This window comes from Sinocyclocheilus grahami, unplaced genomic scaffold (genome assembly GCF_001515645.1).
Source record: "Sinocyclocheilus grahami isolate Dianchi unplaced genomic scaffold, SAMN03320097.WGS_v1.1 scaffold54.1, whole genome shotgun sequence".
Classification (NCBI taxonomy): domain Eukaryota; kingdom Metazoa; phylum Chordata; class Actinopteri; order Cypriniformes; family Cyprinidae; genus Sinocyclocheilus; species Sinocyclocheilus grahami.
In genome coordinates, this window is record NW_015505233.1 from 5,114,121 (window position 1) to 5,129,618 (window position 15,498).

Genomic DNA, 15,498 nt, shown 5'->3' on the forward strand with positions numbered 1-15,498 from the left:
TTCAGGGTTTGCAGACGAGGTAGAAACCACCTCCCTGTGACACACTTTGAGGTTTGTGGAGGAAGAAGAGAGGTATTATCGTACCCTCAACCGAGTCACCCAAATACCTCAGCACTGCTGCAGATGAGGAAATGTTCATGGTACTTGGAAAACACATCTTCTCCTCATGTTAGGAAATCCAGAGTACAAGACATCCGGAAACTTCTGCCCAGAGTTACTTATTACATCCAGTTAAACTGATATGGCCAGCACATTGATTTCTCTGGTTAACTGGTTTAACTGTTCCAGTAATATCCTCTTTTAGTTTCATAGCAGTTACACATTTAGGAATGTGTCCCACCTTTATTCCACAATCCGGAATTTGTGAAACTGCTACGGAATGGGGAGCGTCAGCTCTTTAATGCAGTTGTTTGTTTGCTCAATCCCAGTCTATGAGACAGAAATTATTTAATTTTTGATCTGGGAGATTGATTTTACTCTTTGATTATGCATTATAATTGCATTTTCTTCACATCTACATCTCCCATTTGTGCACTTCATTGTGCTCATAACACCGCTAAACCTTAGCTCCAGCATTCTTTGTAAATTTAGGGTTACTGAATTCGAGTTCTAGGTAGGTTGGAGATTTGTTATATATTGTTTTATACCTCAATATGTGACCTTGTAATTCAAAGAACATTGAAAAACTTTGTTTTAAGTGTTGAAAATGTGTCCTCATAAATACAGCTGTCTGCTTTAATGTAAAGCTCTTTAAAAATCTGTTGTGGTGGTGATTAGGTGATGTGTTTTCACACTCTTAACTGCTTTAATGTAACACATCCATTCAGTGTAGAGATGAAGTATCTTTGGCAGCCGCTGGAAGCAGTAATAAAGGCAAATGGATGGTTGAGCATGTAGAAGGAAGAAGGCATGGTGCCGTCGTACATCACAGTTTCACAGTTAAGATGTTTTTCTTTGAGTAACTTCATTAATAAAGGTGTAGCAGAGAGATGGAGAACAAAACAAGCTTTCCTGCACATTTTGAGTCGATAGTTTCCTGTTCTCCTCACAGCAGGGCAGCAATAGCACCCATCCATAACAACAGACCCTCCTATCAAACCTTCACAGCAGGCACACGCAGACTCTCCACTGGCTGGATGGATATCATGAACTCGTATATGATTTTGAATCAGTCTATTAATTTCTGCTTGTGTCTATGTAGATATCGATGAATGTCAGGATGGGAGAGTGTGTCCGTCCGGTCTCTGCTATAACACTCTGGGCTCTTTCATGTGTTCTCCTTGTCCGGATGGGTTTGAAGGGAGAAATGGCCAATGTGTTGGTAATAAGTCTTTTTTTATTTAGCACAGCTACTTTTTGACAAATGAGGGGGCCTTCATAAATGTGACCCACAGAAGTGTCTTTCTTCAGATGTATTGTGTGCGTGACCTTCTCTGTGCAGATATAAATGAGTGTCTGGATGAAAAAGTATGTGCTCATGGTCAGTGCTTCAATCGGGAGGGCTATTTCGTTTGCACATGTGATGAAGGATTCTCGCTCACTCCTGACGGCAAGGCCTGCATAGGTACTATTCTTCCACAGTTCAGCAGCTTTTAGTATTTTTCAAAGATTTTGTTTGTCTTTATCTTGTCTAACAAATGACAGATAAGACTCTCCAACCTTCAAGTGATTTTCTTATTTTGTTTTGTCTTGTTTGATGTATTTTGTTTGTTCTTTTTTTCATTTTGTGTTGTTTTGTTTTGTTTTGGTTATGTTTGTCACTTTTGTTTTCTTTTGTTTTATGATTAGTTTAATTTTGTTTACATGTTGCGCAGCCTGGCTTTTAATGTGCGTTATGACAGCATTGTGAATTTCATCATTGTGATTGTTATACAACCAGGTTAAACAAAAACAGATAAAATGCAAGTGAGCAAACTGCAACTTTGTGTGTGTCACAGACATTGACGAATGCCAGGATGACAGCGTGTGCATCCAAGGTCACTGTCAGAACACAGAGGGGTTGTTTATCTGCAACTGTGAGCCCGGCTTTATATTGTCGTCCACAGGAGACCAATGTAACGGTACGAGAGTGCATGTGTGTGATATGTAATCATGTATTCATTTTAAGGGCATCTGGGATTGATTCTGTGTGCAATGTTGAAATATTCTGATGTTTACAGATGTGGACGAGTGTTTGGAGTTATCTCAGACCTGTGATGGTGTGGGGCAGTGCGTCAATATCTTGGGATCTTACCAGTGCAACTGCCCACAGGGATATAGACAAGTTAACGGCACCAGCTGCCAAGGTGAGAATCATACAAACCCACGTATACAGAGGCTGTGTTCTAGAATAGTATACTATCATACTACTCTTACAGTTTCTGCAGTATGTACTATATATAAAATGCATTTTGCTTAAACTTAAAGCACATGGATGAGCAATTTGATACAATTGAAGAGTCCTGCTGAAAGAAACCCAGCTCTTAGCTGGTCTCTTAATAGGTTTTACAAGATTTTGGGGACTATTTAGCTGATAAGGACAGGAAACCAGCTGGCCGCCCAGCTAAAAGCCAACTTGCTAAGAGTCTAGCTAGGCCAGCTTGGCCATTCTGGGTAATCATCTTAAACCAGCTAAGACCAGAAAACCAACTTAAGACTGGTTTAAGCCACTGCTTGGAATACTGTTACTGATTTCATCCCTCAATTCTTGTAGATGTTGATGAGTGTGAGGACGAGACACAGCTGTGCGTCCCCAACGGAGGGTGTTTGAACATAGAGGGTTCGTTCCTGTGTATGTGTGATGCCGGCTTTGTGTCCACCAGGGATCCACCAGGCTGTGAGGGTACGTACACACATATTCTCTCATCAATGCATCCTGCTGTGGTTTGTCCTGATTCTCAGCGGTGCTGTGTTGATATTTATCTGATGTTTAGGCAAAATTAATCTGTTGCTTTGTTGGCAGCACAAGAGAGAGTGAGAGAAAGAAAGGGATTGTGTGTCTAATGGGTTTCACATATGAGCCAATGTTATTTTTCCTCTGGTGGGACGTGTGTATGTGCTCCCGGGGCCCAGTGAGGTGCCAGAGTTGTTTTAAATGCCCCGTCCAGCAGTAAAATGGGGAGAAGGAAGCGTTTTAGCTGAATGTCTAGACAAAGCAAAATATATGACATAAAATGACCTACTCAAAACCAATGTGTGTGTCCGGGCTTTTTCAGATGTAGATGAATGTGTGGATGGCAGCAGATGTGTAAATGGTACCTGTTCAAACACAGAGGGCTCGTATCTCTGCCATTGTGAAGCAGGCTACCGCCTGGAGCCAACCAATCAGACGTGCCAGGGTAAAAATCTAGAATCCAAAACAATTTGCTTTTTGTATCATCCTCCACCCAGAAGCTCTTTGTTGATTGACTTATTAGTGTGCTGATTGGTTGGTTATGCTGTCTGTCAGATATTGATGAGTGTGCTGACTTGGGGACATCTATTTGTGTGGTTTGGGCCTGTCAGAACACACCGGGCTCTTACCGATGTGAGGTGCCCTGCCCACCTGGCCTTTCCCGAGGCGAACATGGCGTCTGCATCGGTGAGCGCCCACGGGCACCAGCTTCAGCCGTGATGTCACCGCATTAGCTCCACCCAGCTTGCATTGTTGTACTGCACATCTCCATATTCTGGTTCTGATCAGAGCTGTTTGTTTGTCTCTTGTGGCTTAATAATTTGCTAATTAACACCGCAGACTGCAATTATGTTTCCAATCAGACATACTCATACTCATTCCATCTCCATTTTGTTCATATACACTACTGTTTGTAAGTTAGGGGTCAGGAAAGGAATTCATAGTTTTAATCAGAAGAATGCATTTAATTGCACTAAAGTGACAGTAAAGACATTTTAATGTCATAAAGGATTCCATAAAGGTTTCCACAAAAGCAGCACTACTGTTTTCAACACTGATTATAATAAGAAATGTTTCTTGAGCAGCAAATCAGCATATTAGAATGATTTCTGACGGATCGTGTGACACTGAAGACTGGAGTAATGGCTTCTGAACATTCAGCTTTGCAATCACAGCAATACATTACATTTGAAAATATATTCAAATAGAAAACAGATATTTTCAATTGGAGTAATATTTCACAGTATTACTGTTTTTACTGTATTTTTAATCAAATATGTGACCCTGGACCACAAAACCAGTCTTAAGTCGATGGAGTATATTTGTAGCAATAGCCAAAAATACATTGTGTGGGTCAAAATTATTGATTTTTCTTTTATGCCAAAAATCATTAGGATATTAAGTAAAGATCATGTTCCATGAAGATATTTAGTAAATTTCCTACTGTAAATATATTCAAACTTAATTTTTGATTTGTAATATGCATTGCTAAGAACTTCATTTGGACAACTTTAAAGGCGATTTTCTCAATATTTTGATTTTTTTGCACCCTCAGATTCCAGATTTTCAAATAGTTGTATCTCGGCCAAATATTGTCCTATCCTAACAAACCATACATCAATGGAAAGCTTATTTATTCAGTCAATTTCGAAAAAAATTAACCCTTATGACTGGTTTTGTGGTCCAGGGTCACATATATGTAGCCTTGGTGAGAATAAGTGACTTTTTCCAAGAACTTTAAAACAATCTTACTTATCCCAAACTTTTGAATAGTAGTTTGTGTGATTTTTGATCTCTACTGTTGTGTTCTTTCTCTCATCCCTTCATCTCTGCCCAGACCAGCACACAAAGAGCTCTAACATTTCCTGCTTTCTGTCTTATTGTCTCTCCCTCTCTCGTTCTAGACGTGGATGAGTGTTCTCTGAATGAGAATACCTGTGGAAGTCATGGTGTTTGTCAGAATACAATAGGCTCCTTCAGCTGCCAGTGCGACCCAGGATTCAAGGACTCTCAGGATGGGCAGGGGTGTGTGGGTACGTTTTTTTTCCCTTCCTAGTTTGTTATTTTCATTCCATAGTTTAAAATATGCTCAAAATTGACACTATTCAATGAATTATCACTATTAGGAAGCTTACTGGAACTTGACAGCCAAGGTGTTGTCATTGCTGCTTGTTAAAGGGATAGTTCATCCAAAAATGAAAATTCTATCATTATTTACTCACCTTCATGTAGTTTAAAACCTGCATGACTTTCTTTTTCCCATCAACCACAAATACAAATATTTTAAATTTCCACTTACTCAAACTTTTGGCAGTCAATCCTGATGCAGTATGTCTTTAAGTTTAAATGTGTGCAAGTCTGAATGACATGTAAGAGTTACAGAGGAAGGAATGATTTTCAGACAATTATAATGCATAATATTGTGGTCTGTTCCTCACAGAATGCTAATGTGTGACTTTAAAAGACTGATAAACAATCGCACACAAGTTATGTGGAGTACATTTTGTCCTTTTTGGTGATTCGACCAGCAATGTAGAATAAAACTGCTTTTTTAGACCATGGATTAGACTGGAATCTTCATCTCAGTCAAGGGTACATCATTTTAAACATATTTGTCTAAATACTATTCAATTCTTTAGGTGTAAAGTTTTTTTTACTTGAAAAAAAGTATTTAGTTGTCTAATCTCTATCTTGTCCACTTGGAGACATGAATTTAACTGATAGACGTGTGGTATGGTCTGTTTGTAAAGCTCTTGTCCTGACAGACATGTAAACCAGAGCTGGATTTGAAACCGAAGCCAGCACTCTCTGAGATTTTTTGCCACTTCCTCTCAGACAACATAAAAAAGATGGCAGACGCTTTGCTTGAGCCATGATTGATGTGAGTGTTTAGTTTCTTCCAGTCTGAGGGTGGACGGCACAGACCCCGGTAATGTTTAAAACACAGCGACCGGGATGAAACACATCAGTGGCCCCCACATACACACATAGACACATTAATACACTGACACAGAGTCAAGTCCTATTAAAGTGATGGAGCCACATGTATTTATGTGGCCTGGTGTTTAGAGGTCTGGAGTTGGTGGCTGTATTAAAATAACACAGTGTTCTTGTGTAGCCCACCTTCTGAAAGAGAGTAAGAGCAGAGATAGAGGAAGTTTCACTTTTATTATGCGAGTAGGGATGGGTGGTATGTGCAAAATTAATTTATGAATAATCATAATTAGATGATCTTTTAATGAGATGAAAAGATGGATTATTCTAAATTGTACATTAAATTCTACATTAAATTATCCCACGTTTATTATATATATATATATATATATATATATATATATATAAATTTCCATTTATATATTTATATTTTTCTCTCTCTCTCTCTCTCTCTCTCTCTCTCTCTCTCTCTCTCTCTCTCTCTCTCTCTCTCTCTCTCTCTCTCTCTCTCTCTCTCTCTCTCTCTCTCTCTCTCTCTCTCTCTCTCTCTCTCTCTCTCTCTCTCTCTCTCTCTCTCTCTCTCTCTCTCTCTCTCTCTCTATATATATATATATATAGAGAGAGAGAGAGTATATATAGAAATTTTAAACCAATTTTAAAGTCTTCAGTGTCCCATGATCCTGCAGAAATCATTCTAATATTCTAATATTTCTTATTATTTTCACCATTGAAAACAGTTGTGCTGCTTAGCATTAAACTGTTTTTTTTTTTTTTTTTTTGATGAATAAAAAGATAACATTTTTAAAAGTTAAAAGTAAAAATCATTACTAATGTCTTTACTATCACTTTTGCTCAATTTAATTCATCCTTGCTGAATAAAATAGTTAATTTCTTTCAAAAAGAAAATCTACCATGATATTAAATTATTAGATTTATACTGCTATATACAGTATAGGCTTATTGTTCTTCTTGTTTGTTCTCAGTTTGGGATTAGTTTTAGCAGATCATTTTTCATACATACACTTGCAAACAAACACACACACTCTTAAAAACACACACACTCTCTTCAGTCTCTGAACAGAGGTTGTTTGTCTTGCCGGCTTATGTAACTGGGCACAAACAGCCTCCATCATTTCTGGTTTCCCACGGCAATAACACACACTACACACAAATGCTAATACATACAGGACATGCATTCCTCTTTTCCTCCCACTTCTCTCTCTTCTCTTTCTACCCTTATCCATTCTTCCATCTCCCTCCTCAGTTTCTCTCCTTACCACATCCCTTACTCTTTCTCTTCCTCTCCTATCCCTTTGTCCTCCAATTACCTAGAAAGACAGAGATCTCAGGCCTAATAAAATGCTACGCGACAAGATTCCAGCAACAAGAATTTTTTTCTTTTTATAGTGAAAGCGAAAATTTTGTGTAACAACAAAATCACAACAGTGTTTCTTTCCTTTGCTGTCCCATTAGTGACAGGAATAGTTGAGAAACAAGCTAAATTCGAACCTGTATCACCCTTGTGAGCACCTAAGTTTAGTGTGTCTTGTAAATCCACTAGGTCAGCTTTCCTTGCCCCGTGCAGTCGACCAACAAAATTAAATCACACATCAGATGATATATGATCTATAGACATTTCTAAAGATCGTTTTTAGCCCTTCTGTACAAGCCAGCTTCCCTGTGTCTTGAACTATGTTTTAATGAAGCAAAAGGATAACATCTAATCCCTTTCCAGAGACTGAACATCTTAACTCCTTGTGTACTTGAAAAAAAAACAAAAGCATCATGGAAAACCTATTCTGAATCAATTTCTTGGTTCCAATTGTTGCTTACAAAAAGTAAATTGCATCTCTATAAACTTAACAGTTACACCCCACCATACACATCCACCTATAAATAAATGTACTTACCACCTATAAATAGATGTTTTGATGGTTTACAAATTTGGTTAAATAATTTGATGATAAAAAAATATAATATATCTGCATACTGTATAAAGAATCGGTCGTTTTTGTTTTGTTTGTTTTTTCAAAGAAAACCTACGTCGCCTGGGAAAGCTTAGATTGAAACACTATGAGCTACAGGAGTGCAAGATTCAAAGTTGATGATTCAAAGTTCATGAACCTTAAGTACATGAAACCGATTCATTTCAAGGAGTAGTAAAGGATTGCAGTTTAAGTGTGTCACATGTTGATTCTGTAGCCGCTCTGACAAGATTCAGTGAAGGATTTGTCAGACTGATTTAAACCGGTAATCTGTGTGTTTGTGAGTCTTTCTAAGTGAATCATTTGTAGATCCAGCTCATAAGAACCCTTTGATTGTGAATCAAAAATGCACTCGCTGTATGTTTTGCTTTTGAGAAAATCACAGTTAAAGTATAATTTATTTTGTCGTGAGTCTGTGTATTAAGCAACAGTGCAGAAAGCACCCAAACTCTTGTGTGTAGAAACTGATCTTGTCAAACCATACTCTAATCTGGAGTGCATGAAAAAACAGCTAGTACATATCAGTACAGTAATATATCAGGTCGTATATGTCTTTTACATTGTTTATCTGGCACTGACATCCATTTCCAACTTTATATCATTCCCTAGTGGTGCAGCACCCCCCGCTGCGACTCCAGACGACCGTTTAACACTTCCAGGCTCATTGATGAGCTGGCCCACCATCACTGAGCGAGTCTGGAGTGTGTACGTGTGTGCATCTGGCGGTATGGCTCCATTAGAGCATTCAGAGTCTATTGCACATAAAGGCTCTCCACACAAGTTGATTTATTGCATCCTTTTGTATGTGGTTCTCTGAGATGATTGATAAAACCAATGAGAGTCACAGATGTGTGAAGCATTGAGAAGAAAAGAGAGAGAACAGAGTAGAAAGGAGGAGAGAGCCTTGTTGCAGGAAGTAGACACTTGCATTATAGTGCTACTTTGGTCTTCATAAATTCAAGCTGTCAGAGACAGTCGGCAGAAAAGTGGGGCTGTTTTATTTACTGAAGTCACTTGTGCACATTGTTTGTCATTGCTTTATGAGGTTCCCAAAAGCCACCGTTTTAATAAGGAAAATTAATGAAAACTGTGCAGAAGGCTCTGAGCCAATCAGGACAAAGCTATAGAAATTATAAACTATGACTAGATAATGACCAGTGTTTCACAAACTTTAGAGTTCACATAAGTGGTTGTAGAATGTCTGGTCAGAAATCTGGTGAAACAGTGTCTTGTGAACTTTTTGTGATTACAAGCAATTTTTTGTACTTTTATCATTATTGTTGTTATTAAGTATACCTGTAGTCCATACAACTTGTGTGCTATATTTTTCAAATCTTTAAAAAACATATAATATATTACCTTTTTGCGAGCAACAGGTCAAAAGTTATTCACTGATCTTCCACTCCAGTGAGCTGTTATCTCAAGAACCACTTACGACCAGATTGAGTGAGTGAATTGAACTCAAGAAAAGTGAATGAATCATTATTTTCAACTGATACTCTTTTTAATGAACCGGTTGAACTGGAGTGAACTATTCCTTTTAAACTAGAAGCCTGTTAACGGTATTCAGAAATATTGAACTGACTGCACTGACACTATTAGATGAGAACTGAACTGACATCATGTTTTCTACAAGGCTGCTTTACAGCTAAACTGAACTGACCTAAACAATGACACTTGTTTTTTAGGGCTGCTTTACATCAGAATTCATCTCTGCATCATTGAATAATTATTCTCCTGTTTATCCCTGTAAAGCTGCTTTGAAACAATCTGTATTGTATAAAGAGCTATATAAATAAAGGTGACTTGACTTGACTTGGTAGAATAGCAAATTATCTCATCCAGCACAAAACAAACTCCTGCAGTTCAGATTGTATCTTCAGTTCAATGATAAAACACATTTTCTTGCCTGCAGATGTGAACGAGTGTGAGTTGCTCGGTAATGTGTGTGGTGAGGCCATCTGTGAGAATCGTGAAGGCACCTTCCTGTGTTTGTGTGCTGATGAGATGCAAGAATTTGATCCGATGTTGGCCAAATGCTTCTCTACACCACCAGGTAAAGTTGTAGCCTACTGTAAACCACCACCGCAATGTGATCGACCAATTCATTATCCTACAGAAATCGCACAAACCGTGACCTAACCCAAACCTACAAGACCTACAAGGGGCCACAGATTGCCTTTTATCTGGACAGATGACCCCTGTCCTCCTACGAAACATCTCATCTTCACTGTATACCTGAAATGATTCTGAAGCTCTTCACGTTTTAATCTCAGCCATGGAGATCCTCTAGTGCAACAGGGCATTAACTTCATATCATCAGGGGCCAGCTCTGAGTAGAAGAGAGGGAGGAAAGGCATGATGAATTGGGGTTGTAAATGATCTGGCAGGAGAGAGATGAGATTCAGTCTGAGGATTACAGAGGGACCAAAGCACCATGGGGCCCAAAGCACGTAAGAGCCAAAAAGAAAGCTCCCACGCTAAGATAAAAAAGACCAGTACAGAGAGATATACAAGAAGGCCCATCAGAATGAGATAACTGCTTTTGAAAGTCTAGACAACTCTTAAAGATTTCCTGATTGGAATGGCGATATTTTGTTTTATTGTTTGGTTTCAGTAGTCCACTTTAGACATTCTACTATCTATAAGTCAACTAACTCTCATTAAAGTATTAGTGGACTGTTAAGGTTAATAGAATTAGAAGACATGTACTTATTATTACTTTAGTCAGTAGAATGTGTATTGGAGGGCCATCAAAATAAAGTTTTAGCAGATATTAAGTAGACAGTCTACTAATAGTTGCAAAGTTACTTACAGTTAGTCTGAAGTGGGCTATCAGTAGGTTACCTATTGCTATTACTCTTTTTGTAACACTTTAGTATAGGGACCAATTCTCACTATTAACTAGTTGCTTAGCATGCCTATTATTAACATATTGGCTGTTTACTAATACTTATAAAGCACATATTGGTAACACTTTAGTATTGGGACCAATTCTCACAATTAACTAGTTGCTTAGCATGCCTGTTTTTAATATATTGGCTGTTTATTAGTACTTATAAAGCACATATTCTGCATGTCCCTATTCTACATCCCTAATCTTACCCAATACCTAAGCTTAACAACTACCTTACTAACTATTAATAAGCAGCAAATTAGGAGTTTATTGAGGCAAAAGTTGTAGTTAATGGTTTGTTAATAGCGAGAATTGGACCTTAAAATAAAGTGTGACCCTGTTTTCACTATGAAATAACTCTGTCCGCTCTTAGCATTTATTTGCATGTGGTTAATGTTGTTTTAGCAACATATTTACTAAATGAATTATGCGAATCAGGAAGTAACAATGAAATACAACCAAAAATTAGCACCAACTGCAATTTACATACTCCAATTCAGAGTCTTGCCGTTTGCAAAACTGTTGTTGTTGTTTTAAGTTAAGTGATCTGGGACAGGTTTTGTTTACAACTAAAGATCAGGTGTGGTAGATGCGGTAAAAAAAATTGAAAATAGCTTAAGGTTTAAGGGTTGGCGCTGGCTAGATTGGAATCAATTTGTTCCTCTAGTGGTGAAGAACATGGTGAAACTGGAAAATAAAAGAACAATGTTGATTGGATATGTGTGTGTGAGTGGCTACACACCAGCTGTGCCTGGAAGATCAAGTAACAGGAAGCATTTTCTTAGATCTTAGCCAAGTGTTTTAGTTAAGGACTTTTGTTCAAATCCACCCGCATAATCCTCCTCCCCTCATAAAACCACACTGTCTCCTGAGATTAAACATTATTTTTTTTGTTTTTACAAGAAGTACCCCGGTATGTCTTACCAGTGCTGTAAATCATGCTTTTTACATATAAGGATGCTGGTAGAACACCATAAAACTACAATCACAATAGTTTGGAATATGAATTATGTGGAAATAATAAAAAGGAGCACACAGTGACTGAAAGCCAAGGTTGAACTGCAAAACTGCTTTCTAATGTCGTGCACAGTTTCTGCTGTGTACTTGACCTTGGTTCTTTTGGTGTTCTTCATTTGTGGATTACCGTATTGCAGTGAAATATTAGTTATCATTGATTTTTTCCCTCCCCTTTATTTTTCTGTTCTTTGTGACAAATCATGATTGAAAATTCTTATCTGAATATTTTAAAGGACAAAACATCCGGTCTGAGTTATCTGTGTTGTGTTGTTGTCTTGTTCCCCACAGTCACACCAGTGGAAAGGAAAGAGTGTTATTTCAACTTGAATGATGAGAACCTGTGTGATAAGGTGCTGGCCAGCAGCATGACTATAGAGGAGTGCTGCTGTACGCTAGGAGCCGGCTGGGGGGACAACTGTGAGGTCCATCCCTGCCCCATACCAGGAACAGGTACTCAGTTACATCACGCAAAATGACAAATCTAAGAAGTACAGTACAAAGAACTGCAAGAACCTGAGGATAGTGAATTAACCATTCTTTTGAGACGATTCTTTGCAGCTAATTAATTGACCTGGTTCATTTTAGGTAAACTATTACTTATAAACTTTAAGCAGAGTTGTATTTTCCCTGTTTTAAAACTTTTTAAAAAGATATGATGGTGGTGAACTTAAAAAGATTAAAAAGATAAGGCCAAATTTACAACTCCAAGTAGGAACTATTTAGGCATCATGCATCAAGTCAGCGAGTTAAACTTGAAGATAGTCGATTATTCATTTTTTTTAAGTGATTCTATGCAGTGACTGGTTCATTTTAGGTAAACTATTCATTTTAAACTAGAAGTAGAACATAGTTTTGCTTATTTTGCAACTTCTATGGTGGGGAAGCCCAAATTACAGAAATTAATCTCAGCTTAGGAAAAAGTAATTAAAGAGACACAGAAAAGGTTTAAAGCCATTATAATTTAAGACTGTAATGATTCCTACAACATTTTTTACTTAAAATCTTCCTGCAAATTGGTTGAAGAGGACGTGTCCTGAAGGGAAGTATTGCGCATTAGTACTTATAAATCTGTCTCTGCTCATTTCTTAATTTCAGACAGGCAGATCAGATTTCTTTGAAATTGCGGTAAGGTTCAATGCAAAACAATATCCACCTTTCTGCAGATGATGCCTGATGAAAGGTGTTCAATACATGTAAAAGCTTGTCTGTCCTATGATGATCTAAATGACTGAGAATCTTCACAGACAAGCCAATTGCATTAGTAAATCATGTCTGGACCTCATATAAATGAGAAACAATCACTCTCATCTATATTTTGCTTTACCAGCTTGTAACTAAAAATCAATCTTTAGCTGATTGGCATGTCACCATATTCTAATTTGTTGAGATAGTGAATTGGTGGGTTTTTGTTAAATGTGAGCCAAAATCATCACAATTAAAAGAATCAAAGACTTAAACTACTTCAGTCTGTGTGCATTGAATTTATTTAATACACGAGTTTCACAATTTGAGTTGAATTACTGAAATAAATGAACTTTTCCACGACATTCTAATTTATTGAGATGCACCTGTATATCCAATAATCGCCATTCTTTACGTAAATACAGTAGACTGTTTACTTTATGAACTGCTGACACTCTCCCATGCAGATCAGTTCTCCCAGATGTGTCCGGGAGGCCGGGGTTACATTCCTCCTGATGATCCTATGATTCCTACAACCAGCTTAGCAGGAAGCTTCAAAGGTATCTGTGTGTCTATGTATTTTTAAAGGGATAGTTCACCCAAAAATGCACAATCTGTCATCAGTTACTCTCTCACACATTATTCCAAAAACCTGTATGACTGACTGACTCTGTAGAACACAAAAGAAGGTTTTTGTTCATACAATGAATGCCAGTGGGGTCCAAAACAGCACCGGACCCCAATGACTTTCATTGTATGGCCAAAACAATAACATTGATTTCATTTTTGGATGAACTGTCCCTTCAGTGTCTGTTTGTATACGTGTGCTTTTGTGCTTATCTGGTTTTATGTTTAAGCTCTGATGTGTCTTGCACTTTTACCCCCATTTTATGCACATATTCTTGACTTTGTAATGTGTGGAAGCAGCCGCAGACATCGCTTAGCATCTGACCTACATATGCTGAAACACACACACTCAGCAGCCTGCTTCACAGTGTGGGGAAACCTCAGTCTCAGGGCCAGTCTAATGCACTGATTTAATTTATGAATGCAGCGAGAGTGTGGTTTGGCTGGTGGCAGCACGAGTGAATGCGATGTGGTCGGGATGTGTGTGTGTGTGTAGGCGTACGCTTGAATGGAATGCTTATGGATGGTAAGGACATTTCCTCCTTGTCAGTCTCCAGTCAAATGACATTTCTGCATGTAGCAGATCCCCAAATAAGAATATTAACCAGAGCAACATGTCCAGATGCATGCTGATATGTAGGTGTGGTCCAAGGTTTCAGGTTTATACTGACCTGTCTGTTTGTTTAATGATGAAATAATTAAAATGTGTTGATGTGTGTGATTTGCAGATGCAGATGAATGCAAGCTTTTTGAAAATGAGATCTGCAAAGACGGCTTTTGTCTCAATACCCCCAGTGGGTATGAGTGTTACTGCAAGGCCGGACTCTACTATGATGAGAGCAAACTGCAGTGTGTTGGTAAGGTCCAAAATCACAATCTGCAAGTAATCTCTGAACAACTGTGGATTACTCTGTCTCATCTGTCTTTTTTTCGTAAAGGGAGAGTTCATGACGATTACCTCATGTTGTTCCAAAGTCTTCTGCAGAGCACAAAAGAAGATATTTTAACAAAAACAAATTCGACCTCGTTGACTTCCATTGTTATGGTTATTTGGAAAATAATGGTTATTCCATTGTTTAAAAAGTTATTTTAAAAAATATCTTCATTTGTGTTCCACAGAAAAAAGAAAGTCTAATACATTTAGAGTGGCATAAAAATGAGAAAAGTTTTTTGACTGATTTGACTGAAGTTATATGTGACCAGATCAGATTTTTTTCTTCTATTCTTCACTATGGTTCATTACGCAGTCTTTTCAAACCTGTATGACTTTCTTTCTTATGTGGAACATAAAAAAAGAAAATCTGAGAAATGTTTTGTCTTTTCTGTTCATACAATGCAAGTGTCTACATAAAACAGTTTGGTTACCAATATTCTTCAAAATATCTTATTTTATGTTCCACAAAAGAAAAGAAAATCATACAGGTTTGAAACAACATGAGGGTGAGTAAATCATGATAGAGTTTAAATTTTTATGGTGAACTGTCCATTTAACAACCCATCACACAGAAAGACACATTAACAAAAATCTATTTTCATTGGATTTCAAACAATGTAAAAAGGTGTTTTGTACTTTATTCATGTTTTGTTTTTCTGTTAAGACAACTAATTAACTTTATATATATATATATATATATATTGTTGGGTCAAATGCTAAAAGTGTTCAGTTCAGTTTGTGGTCTTTCAGTGTGTTTTGTTTTTTATATATTTTTTTTTTTTGTTTAAACACAAAAATATATATATATATATATATATATATATATATATATATATATATATATATATATATATATATAGCTACCTATTTGAACAAGGTGTTTATTAAACACAAATGCACAAATAAAATTATTGAATAATCTAGTCTAATTTTTTTCAATACAATATGTGTGTGTCATTGCTCCTTTCTCAGATATACACAGATTAAAGCAGCTTGATGCAGTTTAATTAAATATTTTAGAAGACAGTATTCAGAAATATAAAAAGTTACA

The 15,498-nt window shown here is 37.3% G+C and overlaps 1 protein-coding gene across 4 annotated transcripts in view; it reads left to right on the forward strand.

Annotated features, from left to right (window-relative positions):
- LOC107583538 (latent-transforming growth factor beta-binding protein 1-like) overlaps positions 1 to 15,498 on the forward strand; it is an 85,298-nt gene that overhangs the window by 62,942 nt on the left and 6,858 nt on the right. For 3 of the 4 annotated variants that reach the window (XM_016269794.1, XM_016269796.1, XM_016269795.1), the window contains 12 exons: positions 1,202 to 1,321; positions 1,442 to 1,564; positions 1,938 to 2,060; positions 2,160 to 2,285; positions 2,693 to 2,821; positions 3,195 to 3,317; positions 3,428 to 3,559; positions 4,777 to 4,905; positions 9,707 to 9,847; positions 11,993 to 12,154; positions 13,354 to 13,446; positions 14,242 to 14,370. In XM_016269794.1, the coding sequence (XP_016125280.1) occupies positions 1,202 to 1,321; positions 1,442 to 1,564; positions 1,938 to 2,060; positions 2,160 to 2,285; positions 2,693 to 2,821; positions 3,195 to 3,317; positions 3,428 to 3,559; positions 4,777 to 4,905; positions 9,707 to 9,847; positions 11,993 to 12,154; positions 13,354 to 13,446; positions 14,242 to 14,370 (1,530 nt within the window). The remainder of the gene's footprint in view (positions 1 to 1,201; positions 1,322 to 1,441; positions 1,565 to 1,937; positions 2,061 to 2,159; positions 2,286 to 2,692; positions 2,822 to 3,194; positions 3,318 to 3,427; positions 3,560 to 4,776; positions 4,906 to 9,706; positions 9,848 to 11,992; positions 12,155 to 13,353; positions 13,447 to 14,241; positions 14,371 to 15,498) is intronic. The other variant, XM_016269797.1, reaches the window with a different exon arrangement.